This window comes from Aspergillus flavus, chromosome 1 (assembly GCF_009017415.1).
Source record: "Aspergillus flavus chromosome 1, complete sequence".
NCBI lineage: Eukaryota > Fungi > Ascomycota > Eurotiomycetes > Eurotiales > Aspergillaceae > Aspergillus > Aspergillus flavus.
In genome coordinates this window covers 3,670,133-3,685,518 of record NC_092406.1, presented here as the reverse complement: position 1 = coordinate 3,685,518, position 15,386 = coordinate 3,670,133, and the positions used below count along the sequence as shown (strand labels likewise).

The window sequence follows — 15,386 nt, the reverse complement described above, 5'->3', positions numbered from 1 at the left end:
CACTGTGCAACTGGACTTGCTCTTGAAGTAAAGCACTTCCTGATATCAGCTGAGTGCCAAAAAATAGACTAGTCTACTATTAGTAGCGTATGTACACTAGCTACCTTAACACATTATAATCCAAGGGAACTACCGAGTCACTCATCCGTTAGAAGATCACTGACAGTAACTGAGTCAGATTCTAACTCAATGGTGGTTATGCTGATTAGATGATTGGCCACCAGAAAAACCCGCAGGAAAATACCGTGCATGCATCGCTAGAGGTTATCCACTAGTTCTTACCAGAGTGCAGACATCAAAGCATCTCGAAAGACAGGTAATCGATTCCTCCTGGCTCCTGCTTCATCACCTTGATTTGTGCTGGATGAAGGGGATAGAGCGAAAGTGTCTCTGATCGCGTAGGCGCGGGTGGCAACTCACCACTGTCGCATTGTAGCACGTGCTGATGGCCTAATAATGGCATTGCCTCGTCGCTCCTGGACATCCGTGTGAATTCTTGATATTGTGAGAACGTGGTGAGGCTGAGCAAGAACATGCGACCGGTTGTCAGTAACAGTGCGTCGCGGTGGGAATCGTCCCAGCCGGAGAGATGTTGCTTCATCAGGTCGAGGAAGCAACCCAGGAATAGGTCGCTACAGTTGGCGAATGCTTCGCTATCCAAGGTTAGATATTTTGATAGTAGTTGAAATAATGGGTGCGACTTTTCTAGAACGATGCCGCTCAGCTGGCAGGTGTACTTTAGGAATGACCATCCCAAGCCAGGTGAGATGCTCATAAGTTGGAAAGCGGCCATAAAAGTCTCAGAGGTGAGCAAGGGGCTTTCAGCCTTTAGATTGGTTTTGTACGTATCAAAGCAGCCGCCGAGGAGTTGAAAGCCTGTCTGCACCTGTCTGCCTTTCAGAAGAATTGCTACTGTGGTGATCTGTGCCAGCCAGTCGCTGTTCTGAAGTGAGGCCATGAATGTAGGTGATGTCTGCCACCGCCCGTTGGTTGAGTTTCCATCGACATACTTGCCCAGAATCTTAAGACAGTCCAGTACTTTCTGCTGCTGAACTGGTGCTCCAAGACCTGGTGCCACAGTCGGCAGCGCAGGTCGTCGGGAGGCTATGGACCGAGCAGCGTCGCCTACGGGTGCATGTGGTGTCTTGCTCATCTGGCACTGGGCATCGTCTGTATGATACCTGACGTACTTGGTAACATGCCATCTCTTCAGCCGCGCTTTGTACATACGCGCTCTGTGAATTCAATGACTCAGCAGACATGGCGATAGAGGCAAACGTCTGTCTTACGTAGCTTGGAAATGATGCTCTCGTCGCATGTGTTCCATGACGTCTACAAGAGGCTTCTGACGGTAAAGGCTAGTGATTGTTGCCCTATGTTCGGCGAAGTCCGCCTCTGTAGCCCACTTTGTCGTCGACATCTTGTCTCAGAGTGACTTAGCCTGACGACTTAAAAGGTTGGGTGGCTGCCTTAGTGCGTAGTGCGGGGTGGGACAGGAACCAGGCTTTGGCACGATTATTGTAAGGTCTTGAGAATTGATTTCGACGCTTGTAGAAGAGAATCCCGTAGTAGTCGCTGGGATTTGAATGCTGAGACACCACGGCGGGAACAATACTAATAGTGGCCTCTGCCAAGTTGAGATAGAACCCCACACCGGCCTGAGAAAAGGCTGAGCAGTGCACCGCAAACCAACATGGTATTCGTCAGGAGGCTTGAATCCATTAAGAGTCCGCCGCTGCCGCTAGTTATCCACAGCCACATTTTTCCGGGATTAATGCCAATGAGTCCACACATTCTGTTATCTCCCTCTTCCTCGCTTAAATCATTCCAGTCAAATCTGCAAGACTTACCGTCGCCGGTGTTAGTATTTTATATATATGTGAAAATATCAAATGAAACTATAACGGCGTCTCCACTGTACCTAAATATGTTGTCGTATCAAGCTTGTCATTGACCCGGTCTGAACATCAAGCATCCCAATGCCAGAAGAAAGATGGAATCTGAAAAGAAGTAGCGGGTGGATCACATGGCCAACACGTGCCTCGAGCCAACCTCTTACGAGTGTGAAGGTAGGACAGCGAATGCCATAGGGTATAAGAACAAGCTATTGAACAGAGTACTGATTGCTATTATTTTTCAGGCCCAATAGGTGTATGTATGTCTGGAGAATGAGCATGTAAAATCATACAAGCGCCCAGAGGAACAACTATCAACGATATATGGACATCGTAAATGATGCTAACACAAATCGAAGGGTTGCAAGCTTAATAGATGGCGAGGGTATTTGAACGTCAACCTAATAGTTCATCACAGGGCCACCATTGCCAGGCCCGGGCTTTTCTTCATACGGTCCATCATATCCAGTATGATCGTCTAACGATCTGTAGCCTTGCGGAGGTCCAGCATCGCGCCCACGGCCTCTCCCACGTTGCCCGCCTCGGTTTGGGTGACCTCTGCCTCTGGGACCGGACCCACGTCCACGTCCACGATATGATCCGCCACGGCGAGGTCCGTCGTCATGATAGCGGCCACCATGCCGTGGGTTATAGGTTGCTGGCCTTCCTGATGACGAGCCTTCTTGGCCATGGTATGAAGTGTCTTCGTCACGATCTTGCTGGTGACGTCTCTTGTGATTCTTATTCAAAAACTGACTTTCCCACTCTCCTTCATGGGGATTTTGTTCTTCAACACGCAAAACCATTTTCTCGCCAACGACTGTTTCGAAGGTGAAAGCTTTATCAGCAGGCACAGGATGCCAGTTTTGTATTTTGCCAGCGTCAATAGGACGGGCACCTTTGCGCACCGCTAAGACTACCACGGGCTGTGGGTTTTCTGTGTAATACTTCTCTGTTGCTGGGACGGGGGTTAACCGAGCAGCCCAGACTCTATGTTCAAAGACTGCAGTGCCGGTAACCTTCCACTTGAGCTTCTTGCCAAGACCGCCAACCTTGTCTAGAATTGACCGAGGCGCAGGGCGAGGCGTGATTAGTATACTGTTAGCCATGTACTTAAGGTCATTAGATTCAGCAAGCCCCGAGGGCAGCATTGGGTTCAGTGTTTGACTGATCAAACGACTGGAGTCCACATTGGATATGAGGTACCCGGTGTAGAAGATGGTGCGCTTAATGCACAGTGGGCCATACGGCGACTTTGTTCCATTGGCTGACCGGTTGCGGACAGCATCGTTGTGAGAATTGATCATACGTTGTACTTCGGCTGTTTCAATCACTGGCGACAGAAATACAGCTCCTTCCGCTACCTGTATCACTTCCGCATTAACTGCTTTTCGGGGAGAGGGGTTCTGCGCAGTCTGAAACCTCCGGTTCAGCTGTTCAAAGAACTCTCGGAAGTGTTTGACACTATGTTCGCGTTAAAGGCAAAAGTCGGTACATAGATGAACATCGCACTCACTGTTTCACACGGTCCTCGTAAACACGTATTTCATCGGCCTGGTTATATGTGAGAATGAGGTCTTCAAGAAAAGATTGCTTGAACTCCATGGTGGTTGAAAACCGTTCGCTGTTTGGTCCAACTTCTGGCTTGAGGCAAATGAGGTCAAACTCCAGTTTCCTACTGTCCACTATGCGCCGTATAAGGCTTGCAAACCCGCCCTCGCTTCGGCCAGTGAGTAGCACTGTCAGAGCGTCTTTCTGCTGCATGCTGAGCTTGACCAATTGTACCTACGACCTATCAGTCAACATGCCAGTCTTAGTTCAGTGTACGTGAGCCGCACGATTTCCTCATTCCACCATCCCTCCCAGCCCCGCAGTTCTTCTTTCTCAGCACCTTCCCCAGTGGCAGCAAGTAGATTCGGGTCATGCCACCATCCCCCGTTTGCGAAGCTCTCGTAGGCTTGAAGGAAACCGATGGTCGGTCCATTCCACAACTGCGGATTAGGGAGAGGGCTATGAAATACTGAACGATATTAACACCAAGGCACGTATGGTGATCCCCATCATGTTGTTGTATAGTCTTACATGTGTTATCAAAGTCGTAGACGTGGATCGCTTTCACATGGGACACGGCTGTTGTGCGGATGAGGCAACAATTTAGTATTGTCAAAAGCTATCAAGTGCAGGCAAACGATAACTCACGTGGTAGATCTCGATTGATAATTGACCACCGTCTTAAACCTGTAATAGTGCGTGAAGGGGAGCGTTGATAATCCTGGGCCAGTGACCCGTTTGGCTGGCCGCGCGCCATTGCGGCAGAGTGATTCGCAGCTACCACGGCTCTTGCAGACTTCATGTTGTTGCGCTGACCTCTAAAATTTCCCGGAACCACTGAACCCGTTAGTACATCTCCGTCGCCAAGCGTACACTTGCTGTGTTGGTGACGGCGACCGGTTGTACGAGTCGAAGAACGAGGATCAAAGGTTCGTGGTGGAATTTTTGCCATGACAGCAGCCGACCGCAACGTGACCTCCGCCAACGACCCTCCGACTGCCACGATGGACCGCCCTTGGAGAACCCCCATGAACGACACTTGGGAGAAATCTACGATCGCGGGCCCATCAGAGGCCCCTCAGACACCAGATAATGTCGACCTGCAGCAGGAAATCATGCAGAAAACGCTGGAGGAGGTAGCACAGGAGGAAGCGGATGGCAGCGTGGCCAACCCGTGCGTCATTTGTCTGGAACTGATCTCAGAACCGGCCGTCGCGCTTCCCTGCAGGCATGCGAATTACGACTTTTTGTGCCTTCTGAGCTGGCTAGAAAACCGTCGAATTTGTCCACTTTGTATGATCCTACTTCAGGAATTGCAAGGTTCTGTTCTAATTCGAAGTCTAGGCAAGAGTGACGTTTCCGCGGTAGAGTATGAGCTAGATAACCCCGAAGGCCTGAAGGTCCATCGATTAGAAGCTCCGTCAGAAGCCCTCCCAACCCACACCACGCCTTTATCCCGTCAAAATTGTATCTATCGTCGTCCGCGTCGTCCCCGCCCACACGTTCAACATCAAAACCCACCTTCGCGCGAAGATGAGGTGAGCCGGCGACAACATGTCTACCGACACCAGCTTTATTCCCTGAGGGTCGGATCGAATCGCCTTTCGCAATACCAGGAACTGACACCGGACAAGTTCAAGAATGATGAGGGGCTTGTTTCGCGCGCTCGTACTTGGATACGGAGGGAACTGCAAGTCTTCGACTTTTTACACCGTACAGAGGCAGGCTCGAGCCAGAGTTCAGTGGCTCGTCCGGGGCAGGCAAGACTCGAAAGCCGCCGGGGAAGTAATGCTGAATTCTTGTTGGAGTATATTATTGCGATTCTTCGTACCGTTGACATTAAAGGCAGCGCTGGGCAAGCGGAGTCTCTGTTGCAGGATTTTCTTGGCAGAGATAATGCGCGCTTGTTCTTGCATGAGTTGCAGGCATGGCTTCGAAGCCCATATACATCACTATCGGACTGGGACCGCAACGTCCAGTATGACGATCCGAGCAGGAGGTCAGCTTCATTCAGATCTCGTCCAGAACCTCGGCCGTCCGATCGTACAACGACTCCGGTATACCGGAATAATGACCGCGTTGTTCATGGGAGGGTCCCAAGACCACCGCCTCCTCGTAGACCACAACACGGGGAAAGATCTCGCGACGCTATGGCTCAAGCGCGAAGAATACAATACGCACGGGGCCGTTATGTCCCTGATTGACGGTTATGCCACGCATAAAACATTCTAGACGAAATTGACGAAGTCACGAATCACATAGCATATAAAGCGGTTATATAGAATCAAACTGTATATTATTCTCTCTAAGGTGGTATCTCTGAGTATGCTGTGGTCGTTTCTCATAAATGATGCTGGTGTGCGCTAGTAGCTATGGTGTTTTATCGTCTCCTACCGAAGCGCCCTGCGCCTCTGCCTTTTGAATTCTTATTTCTAAGTTTCAGTGACCGGTAATTAGCATGTGCCTCGGGATTGACCTTCCTCTCGCGAGGCTTAGTCTGTTTCTCTTTCACTTTAGGCTGGGGTTTCTCCTGCTTCTCTGCCGGTGGCGGCTCTACAACCCCAATAGCATCCCTTATCCTTTCTGAGAAGCTTTTGCTTCTCGCCGGGGGTTTAGATTGCTCCTCATAATCTGAGTCAGAATCAAGCTCCGGCTCTGATATTGAATGCAGCGAAGCAGCATCTGGAACACCATTGGTTTCGTCGCCACTGGCACCCGGCTGTTGGGTCTCTGGCACCGCCGCCAGCTCGTCATCACTTTGATCCACATTATCTGTGTTGTCTTCATCCTCTGACGCTGGTAACTGTGACTCGCGTTTTGGCTTGGAGATAACCGGCTTCATGCGAACCCTGCGTGTAGTTCGTTTTTGACCCTTCTTCTTGAACGTTGGTCCTGTGTCCTGCTCGACAGCCTGACTATCAGTCGCTTCAGTGTTCATGCCAGCTTGTTCTGCTTCTATCTCGCGGAGTACATCCAACTCATTATCTAGGTGTTCTTCTTCCATGTCTCGTAGTCCTTGTACCAAAGCAGACAGTCCTTTGCCTACAAACCGGGGTCGCTTTCGTACATTGATTGGGCTCAGACCTTCGCCATTAGGGTTTGAAGCAGCGTAGCGTGCTGAGTTGGATCGTCGCAAAAATGCTGGAGTCTCTGACTCTGGGGCTCCTTGACCAGCGTCGTTAGCGCTTGGCTGAGGTGAAGGCTCACGACGAATAGCATCGTTTCGATTGTCCATCATGGTAGCGTAACGCCATGTTGTGGGTGTCGCAAATAACGCCGAAAGCATATAACTCTTGCTTGCGGAAGCAGGGGTCCGGTCACCGCGAGGACCGTCTTCCTCCTCTTCCTCCTCCTCCGCAATGGTATCTAGTGTTTTCCTCTTCGACGGTGTTTGCGCCGCTGCTCCACGTACACTAGCCAGCCTTGCCGCCGTGGGTGTTGCTGTACTCCCGCCCGATTCGGATAATAGGTCAAAGAGACCCAATGCCTTCCCGTCTCTTTGTGGGGTGGGTCCGATAGCTGTCTTCAACGGCGACGAGGACTGTTGATGCGTAGATGGACTGAAAAGCCTGCGCAGCGCTGACGGAGAATCGTAAGGGTCGAATTCAGATGGATGCCCGCGTGGCTTAGAGGGGGTTGTGAAAGGTCCTTTTGCCGCTTTGCGCGGCGTCGATTCAAGGCGGGCCTCATGGGATCCAGGGGGTGATGCATGCTTGCGTTTCTTGGGACGTTCTTCTAAGTTAACAGAGTTGGGGTTGTGTTTCTTCTCGTATCGCACTGATTTCTCTAGCGATTTCAATCGAGAGTATTCCTTATACTTGGCCGCTGGCACGGACAGGAAAGTTAGCTCATGACACTAGCAAGAGAAGAAGAGAGTTGCAGGGTGACTGGGTGATTAGTTATATACCAATCTCAGGCGCTTGCTTGATATCACTCCGTTCCGCTTTTCTCCCCTCATTTGCGGCGGCGAAAGCTCTTTCCCACTCCTTTAGTTCTGCACGGAGCTGCGCTGACTGCGCCGCGATATCGGAGACGTCGAGACTCGCCATTATCGCATGTCGTGAAGGGAATTGGAGAAGAGTAAGGGTAGTGGACAAAATATACACAAAGGCAGTTCAATGTCAATATTTGTTATTGTGGTACAGAGTAGTAAAAGGACGAATAGTAACGGTAGTAACGGTGGTTTATGTGCCAGGACTGGTAATCGGAGTCCCGCCGTTGGTTCCTTTTCTGTCGCGTGCGCGAAATCAATTAACGCGGTGTTTTATGACGTAACGTGTTTCGGGTCTACTTCTGGATTCTCTTCTTTGCAGTTTTGACATCCATACCATCATTATCATTGTCCCATTAATATAATTTTACACTATAACAACCTCAAAAGTCCTCAACCACAGAAAACCATATGCCATCTCGTCGCTACCAACTCGTCAATCCTCGTTGCCTGTCAAACCCTCCTCTTAATTGAGACTCAGGGTGAACCACCTTCCCCTGCAAGATCGTATAGCTGACCACTCCCTCACAATGTTCTGGCTTGACTCTTGCTAGCCAAATCATTTGCTCGGCCTGTTTTCGGTAAATCAGAACATTGGCTGCGAATTTGTGGCCGCCCACATGGGAAACAAAGAAGATTCCGACACCGCCAGGGCGTTCGTCATCCGCATCACGATATAACCCGTGGGGTCGCAGATGTCGCTCCAACTCTTTCTTAATTAACGGGGCAGTGATTCCACATCGGGCATCTCGCCGTCTGTGAGAGCAGAGAAGTACCACGTAATCGTATTGGCATGGTCGAGAAGACAATCGGGAATCAACTGGTTGTCCTTTGGGAGCATCAATGAAACAGTCAACCACCTCTCTGACATCGCTAGTGGTTACTGAATCCACAAAAATGAATGAAGGTAGCAGCAGTACGGTAGTCCCTTGCGTAGTCTGGTGTTCGCCATCTGCCTCATGGTTCGGGTTATTGAGGTTCGATGCCGAGACCATAATCCGCTAGTTCTATTAGATCATATGAAAAGAGTGTAGTCCTTGGTGAATTCACATACCCCATGCTTGGATTTGTTCGAGCTGCTGTCGAAAGCTTCCATTAAGCTTCCCTTTTCATTCTCGACCCTCTCTGTCCAGCCTGATTTACCAGTGGCGACCAAGACATGCGTGTGAAACTCTTTGATGTGTCCGTAGAGTACCCGGGAGTTCTCGACCTTCACTTTCGACGGGAAGTGTACCGTACAATCGGCACAATCTAGTTTGCAGTTCGGTCCGTCTTGTTTTGGATCCACCGTGGGGAAGATATAGTCGGCGTTGCGACTGCCGAGCGAGAGGAGTGATCGCAACATGTTTTTCTTTTCTTTGTTCGTTTGTTTTCTTGGTGATTCTAAGTATGAGATGAATCTCAGAATATATTAGAAAACTGAGTCAGGGTAATGATTGACTGTTTGATGTAGTATATACTAGCTCGGAGGTGCTCGAATTTCCGAGACCCGAGCATTATCTCCGAAATCCTTTTGCATAACAGGTGACTCCTTCGCCAATGATTAAGCGGCATGTCATAAGTGATAATAATTTAAGTTGTTGCCTCGTGAGGTCATTTTACTTGAGTCATAGTTATAGTTCTTCTAAGCTATAGAGACTACCATTGTGTTAGCCTAATGATAGGTAACATGCCAAGGCCTCTATGGCACGTGGATCTTGTTGATTGAAAAATTGGACCATGGACTTTGGATCTACAAATCTCTGCCCCTGATAAGGGGTCTGAGTACTCCGTAGTATGTACTATCCTTGGTTGCTTCTGGGGAACTCTCATGTGGAGTTGATTCGGGCACAGCCGCAATGTATGGACTCAAGATAGAGTTAGAATATTCTTAGAAGCAGTTAGGGGTCTGGAGTCTGGACGGTACATACTCCGTATTTAACAGTGTACGGAGTACATTTATATACCGTAGGTCTGAAAGAAGAAGAATACTCCCATGCCGCATGGGGAATCTGCGGTTCCTGAATCGGGTCAATTTGACCCCACTTGAGCTTAACCTTTTCAAGCCTTTTTCTTCCTCTTTTCTTCCTTCTGTTACCGCTTTTCAGGCACCAGGGTTTCAGTTACACATCAGATCGATTATGATCTTCAAACAATGTCGGGGCCTAATCAGGCTACACAGAAACAACAACCCGTCAAAAGATAAAAATAACAACCCAAACAACCGGAATACATACTCAGTACCAGTCTCGAAGACGGTAATAACCGGTGGATTTTTCCCCGAAACGGAGATGATGACCGGGTGGGCCAACCAACACGTAAGCCAGCGAGTTGAAATTGCTTATCAAATACACAAGATCTCCGACTGAACCGAATGTACGCCCGGGAAGTTAGTTCTGACCGAGGACCCCAGCAAAAGAAGCAGGAAAAGTCCAGCAAAAGGACTAAGATGTCCACCTTTCATAGATTTGCGCAGTTGCCAATTGTTTGACAACCCTCGCGATCATGACGGATGTCCCACCACCACCACCGCTAGGGGCTCCAGACCCGGAGCCTCAACCGGAGCCACGGGTGCGCAAGAGGCGCCGACGGACGATGGCCTGCGTGCAGTGCCGTAGCAGAAAGCTCCGCTGTGATAGGAAGCTTCCTATGTGTAGCCGTTGTGAGAGCAGCAAGACCGCCATCAATTGCACCTATGAGAAAGAATTCCTCTGGCAACAACCCAATACGGTTGTTACGCCCGCTTTCTCCGAGCGCGGTCCCACTAGTACTACCACCATCTCTCAAGCCGCGCATCTTGCTCGGGCTCACCCTGCCCCGGACTCGGCGTTAAGCTCAAGTCTAACTCGGTCTCAACCGACTTCTTCGGATACGCGTCCCGCCCTAGAGAAACGGGACCGTTTCCTGGAGACTGTCCTGGGTGCCCCGAAGGCGGCTGTCAACCAGGAGCCGTACGTGAATACCGAGTTGCTGCACCGTTCGAAACATCCTGCTGGTGTAAGTCATCATGCAGCGCCATTGCATCGTCTCGGGGACGATGAGGGCCCCGCGTCTCCCTCGCAACAGCTCGATATCTCTCCCAGAATCATGATGCGAGGAAAAGAAACAAAGACCCGCTTCAACGGGTCGGGTATCTTCGCCAATCTGATCGCTCAGGTTTGTCATGCTCCAATCACATGCATCTCGTAGCGTTACAGGATCACAGTTAACGGAACTCCTAGTTTCCTGATATTAAATCGTTTGCGGAGGAGATACGAGTCGCCAGCCCACAACTGTCCGCACTGCGACCCGACCTGGCGAGGGTGAAGAGAGGCCTCTGGAAGCGGAAGCCTCTCAATACACCCTTCCCAGAACCTACGACTCTATCACTTACCCAGATGCTCCCGTCTCGCCGTGTGGTGGATGACTTAATCGTGCTATATCTGACCTATTTCGAAGCTACTCACCGTGTCCTTCATGTTCCGTCGTTTCTCAAGGAGCTCGATGAATTCTGGGCACAACGGGATAACCCGGATTTTGTATCCCCTCGCTTCGTGGTTCAACTTCTTCTGGTTCTGGCCTGTGCTTGGAATCTGGCAGACTTTGATACACTACAGCTAAAAAACGATAATGAATCCGACTTGACTTGCTACACGGCAATAGAGTGGGTCCTCCATGCGGAAAGATGGATTGAGAACTCTCACATCAAGAGACCTGACATTATGGCGTTTCGGCTCTATATTCTACTACTTATTGCGAAGAACGCCCATGGAATGAAGCGCAGCAAGGCTTGGCTTGACACGGGGACACTAATCAAGCAAGCTATGTTGGCAGGGTACCATCGAGATCCTAGCAGGTACACCAAAATTTCTCCGTTCAACAAGGAGATGCGTCGGCGGATATGGACGACGATTCTCGAGCTTGATCTGGAGGTTTCGCTTGAGCGAGGGATGCCGCCTTCCTTGCAATACGGAGATTATGATACGGCTCCAGCGCTCAACCTCAACGATAATGAACTACAGGAGAGCAGCGAAGAGCTCCCGGCTGAAAGGCCACTAAGTGAGATGACTGACTGCTCGTTCCAATGCGTTTTGATACAGTCCCTTCCCTTGCGACTCAAAGCGTGCAAATTGATGCATTCTCCGCGAATAAGCTGTTGCTATGAAGACATACTTCATATGGACTGGGAGCTGAATAGATATCTTTCACAAATTCCCTCCTGGACGGCATCGGAAGGGGAAGATTTACAGACGCAGCACAAAATTATCCTGATAGAATCTCTCCTACAAACCAAGATTGGCCATAGCCTTTTATCTATCCACACGCCATTTGCCATCGAAGCTCCAAAGGAAACCCTCTTTGCACCATCATCTCGCACTCGCCTAGAAGTGGCCACCATGATTTTGTCTACACAGAGACGGCTACATGAGACCTCGAGACAGCTATCCCTCTCCATTCTCGGTGATTGGACCGTGCAGGCCTACTGCTCAGTGTGTCAATTACTTCACGCCAGCACCAACAGTCAAGGTAGGCTATAAGCAAACGCAGCCTCTGGATAGAACTATAGAATTAGGCTAAAACACCACAGCTTCTTCTCGATCGTCTCTACCCCTGACACTTCCCGGTCTGCCAGAGTCCTTGATCACGTTAGCGGAGATGACCTTGACCTGTCTGGAGGCGCAACTCCTACTTGTGGTGAAAGGCGCCAAGGAGTACTTCTTCATGTCGACAATCTTAGCTTTAGTGAAGGCAAGATTATGGCCGGCGCAGGCGACTGTTTACAAGCAGGAGGTTGTGGATCGAGTAATCTTTTTCGCTCAAACACTTTTCACGCGACATGCCAACTGCGATCATCTGGGCGAATTGGGCATGGGAGGTTTCAAAACCAGCCAGGTTAGTGGTGCCACCACTTCTATTGCTTGTTAGGCAGAAGAGTCTCTAACTCTAAGTGTTGGGCATAGGTCCCAGTTTTGAACCCGAGCTCTGGGATGGCACAGCCTTTCGTTCCTAATATGAGTATGCTACCACCAACAAATTTTGGCATCACGGTAAGATTAATAGTCATCGTTCGAATGAACTTTGCTAAGATTATAGCAGCAGTCTGGGGAACTAGATCCTTTCCTCGACGCGTTTGACTGGGGGGACCTTACGGGCATCACATTCGAAGGATATTAATATGTAGTAGATACCACTCAAAAAGCTCAATGATCAAATTTTGGCGCACACAAAATCTATTGCAACCACTGCCTATTGGAATCCAGCTAGCAACTAGCTTTGTGTCATTTTCTCAGCAATGACAACCTACTCAACAAAAGCGTTTGCGAGTCACGCAGCTATGCTATTGACGCTTCGTCTATCGAAAGACAAGACAATATATCAACGAGGCACATGGATACCGATCTAATGCGATACACTCCTGTCTATTAATCTACGGCAATTGAACATCGTCTCTAAGGTATATCTGTCCTCGGAGGGGAACTGTATGGGCGCAACTGTACTGCTATCTGACCGGATGTACAAATATATGATAATTGATTACATCACACGGCATAATACAACGGCTAGTCTACGTTACTAGCGGATATGAATGATTATTCGGCCAGCTAATTTTTTGCCGATACTCTTGCTTCGGCGAAGAAACATATATGCCACACAATTTCAAGTTACAGTCTTTTATCCCAGTACTTGTTGATATAATAAGTCTAGCCAACCAATATACTGGATCTTCCCTCGTACCGTCGTACCTAGGTTCCTTAACTAGGTTTCTCGCACCATTTCTGATGTTGGATTATATTTAATCCCACGTGTGACTATAGCCGAGCGCCCATTATACATATTTATAGCCTTTTTTAACACTAACCTGTCACAATTTTAATCTATACTAAAGTAGTACTTGGTAGGGTGTCAGGGGCTTAACATATTGGCCAGACCAAAGCACATCTCATAATAAAGCCCACCACCTGTTGGTTTTAGGGCGTATGCGAGTAATCATGACCCGCGTACGGGAGGAACCTCAACCCTGCTAGATCCCCCAACTAGAGAAGTAGATCGATTTAGTCCACGTCAAGCTATAGGTCATAGGTATGCTAGTCCAATGGCAGGCAATGTCTTAATCCTGGCACGTTGACGTGATTAGGGTTACGTCTTGTTCCCGGGGTTGTTAAGGTAAGTGGAGTATGTGAATCTCAATCCCACTCGACCAAAACGCCAATAGCTTCAAGGTCGCGCTTTGAACACCTGATCCCCAGCATGAAATGCCTGCTTCATACTTGTTCTACATGTACCACACACTTCACCATGTACCGACTATATGTCATGGTACGAGGGCTAGAAACGGTCTAGAGTAGGTTCAATGACAGTGTGTGCTACCATAAAGGAAAAATATATTTTTGGTTTCGTTTTGAGATTCCTTTGTAGATGCAACACTAGATGGTAACTTTGACATGATGTCTAGACTTCATTACATAGGTATAAAGAGGTAGCTAATTTCAGCCTTGTGTCACGCTCCTCCAAGATGAATAGGGACATCTCAATTAGTGTAGTGAGTAAGGAACGTTCCAACTTAAGAACCTGTTGCAATCAGTGATTAGAGCCTTCACACTAGGATCTTCTGCATTCATGGAACGGTCCGATGATTACCTGAAGCAATCAAGGAGTCAAATTATTTCTCTACGCCGATGGTGGTATTAATGGTAGGATCTAGGTATCACTGACAGACACATGACATGCCATAGACGACAGGGTGACATCCAACCTCGTGTATTATAATTTATGACAACCAGCGTTACGACGTGATCTTATGTACAGCCACTGACAATAGAACACAGCATATACTCCATCTCCCAGTTATGCGTAAGTATCGAGAGGGGTAGCTGTACCGGTTACTAGAGCTTGGTCGACATTGAAATCTAGTGAAATGGATGCATGTCAGCAGAATAGTGGCCTCTGAGTCTCGGTCAGGGTAGACAAGGGCGGTCGACTGCCAAGTTTGTGTTCACCGGAAACCAATAAGCCTGCGTGGTGGTTCGAAGATAGCTGTGGTTGTGCAAGTTAAGCGTATGAGGAGGCGGAGTTTAGTCCGGTTCACTATTTTACACTGTCACTGTTGAGACTTACTCCTCCTATTGAGTAAGTCAAGTGGATTCGGATATCACTGAAATAACCGGCTATATTTCTCGCTGAAGAGATGTAAGTAGAATGTAGGGTTGGGCACGAGTTATCAAATAGACACAGGGGGGAAATGCTATATAAGCTCTACACCTCTTCTAGCCTGTAGAGAATCTTCCATACACTTACCCAAGACCTATCATTACTAGAGCTCTACAGATTGCTACTATTACTACCAAATCAACCGATACATCCCCTGTAGGTCAGACAATTTCCCTCCCATTCATTTCCAACATTCTAACCTTACAGAACCTTAGCCAGGCAAAGAACCATGAAACTCAATCTCGGACTCATCCTCATCGTCACCAAAGCCACCACAATTCTCTCAACCGCAACTCCTAGAGAAGAAGGTCCCGCAGATGTCGACGGCAAGTCGCCTCCAGCGAAAGACCTATTCGCTCCTGAGAGTTGCTGGACTAGATCACCTTATGGCTGCTCGGATAGCAGGTGGTGCTGGAAGCAATGTGGCCCGAATGGGGAATGGTGTTGGCTAGCTAAAAACTGGGGTAAGGGGGAATGGAAGTCCTGTTCTCAGGTCTCTGATTGTGTCCCCGGTAGCGACAATAGTGATTGTGGTCAGGGGAATTGCAAGGCATGTGGTTGCAGTTGTTGAAATGTCGGCATTGGAAGTCGGTGTATGTTGTTGTACTTCGGTTCTGTATAAATGATGTGCCCAATTCTGGTCGTTTAGTGCGATTTTGGGGTAATTTAGGAACGTCATAGTGCGGAGCTGGGGCAATTGCTCAATGTTATAGTGTCAATCTTTGAATGGATTAGGTTATTGGAGTATGAAAGACCTATATTTACATGGTTGGTTGGCTCTA

General features: G+C 48.8%; 5 protein-coding genes across 5 annotated transcripts; 1 reads left to right on the top strand and 4 right to left on the bottom strand.

Annotated features, from left to right (window-relative positions):
- Positions 1–295: 295 nt before the first annotated feature.
- F9C07_2102200 (Clr5 domain-containing protein) lies at positions 296–1,420 on the bottom strand (the record flags this gene model as incomplete). Its single annotated transcript, XM_041288247.1, has 2 exons — positions 296–1,235; positions 1,290–1,420. 2 exons carry the CDS (start codon positions 1,418–1,420, stop codon positions 296–298), a joined length of 1,071 nt encoding a protein of 356 aa, XP_041140629.1.
- A 275-nt stretch (positions 1,421–1,695) lies between these two features.
- On the bottom strand, positions 1,696–4,781 carry F9C07_1096028 (uncharacterized protein). The gene is made up of 7 exons (XM_041288248.2): positions 4,095–4,781; positions 3,978–4,025; positions 3,734–3,915; positions 3,412–3,680; positions 1,922–3,359; positions 1,793–1,845; positions 1,696–1,735 (listed from the first exon to the last, which is right to left on the bottom strand). Exons 1-5 carry the CDS (start codon positions 4,474–4,476, stop codon positions 2,297–2,299), a joined length of 1,944 nt encoding a protein of 647 aa, XP_041140630.2. The 5' UTR covers positions 4,477–4,781; the 3' UTR covers positions 1,696–1,735; positions 1,793–1,845; positions 1,922–2,296.
- Positions 4,782–5,456: 675 nt separating this feature from the next.
- Positions 5,457–7,495, bottom strand: F9C07_2199858 (DNA replication regulator sld2; the record flags this gene model as incomplete). Its single annotated transcript, XM_041284040.2, has 3 exons — positions 5,457–5,594; positions 5,923–7,271; positions 7,354–7,495. The coding sequence occupies 3 exons, from the start codon at positions 7,493–7,495 to the stop codon at positions 5,457–5,459; spliced, it is 1,629 nt and encodes a 542-aa protein (XP_041140632.2).
- A 183-nt stretch (positions 7,496–7,678) lies between these two features.
- Positions 7,679–9,351, bottom strand: F9C07_1095529 (sucrase/ferredoxin domain protein). The gene is made up of 2 exons (XM_041288249.2): positions 8,492–9,351; positions 7,679–8,438 (listed from the first exon to the last, which is right to left on the bottom strand). The coding sequence occupies exons 1-2, from the start codon at positions 8,780–8,782 to the stop codon at positions 7,863–7,865; spliced, it is 867 nt and encodes a 288-aa protein (XP_041140633.1). The 5' UTR covers positions 8,783–9,351; the 3' UTR covers positions 7,679–7,862.
- A 570-nt stretch (positions 9,352–9,921) lies between these two features.
- On the top strand, positions 9,922–12,570 carry F9C07_2228147 (putative C6 transcription factor; the record flags this gene model as incomplete). The annotated part of the gene is made up of 5 exons (XM_071509815.1): positions 9,922–10,572; positions 10,638–11,922; positions 11,984–12,288; positions 12,357–12,443; positions 12,493–12,570. 5 exons carry the CDS (start codon positions 9,922–9,924, stop codon positions 12,568–12,570), a joined length of 2,406 nt encoding a protein of 801 aa, XP_071365846.1.
- Positions 12,571–15,386: the final 2,816 nt, after the last annotated feature.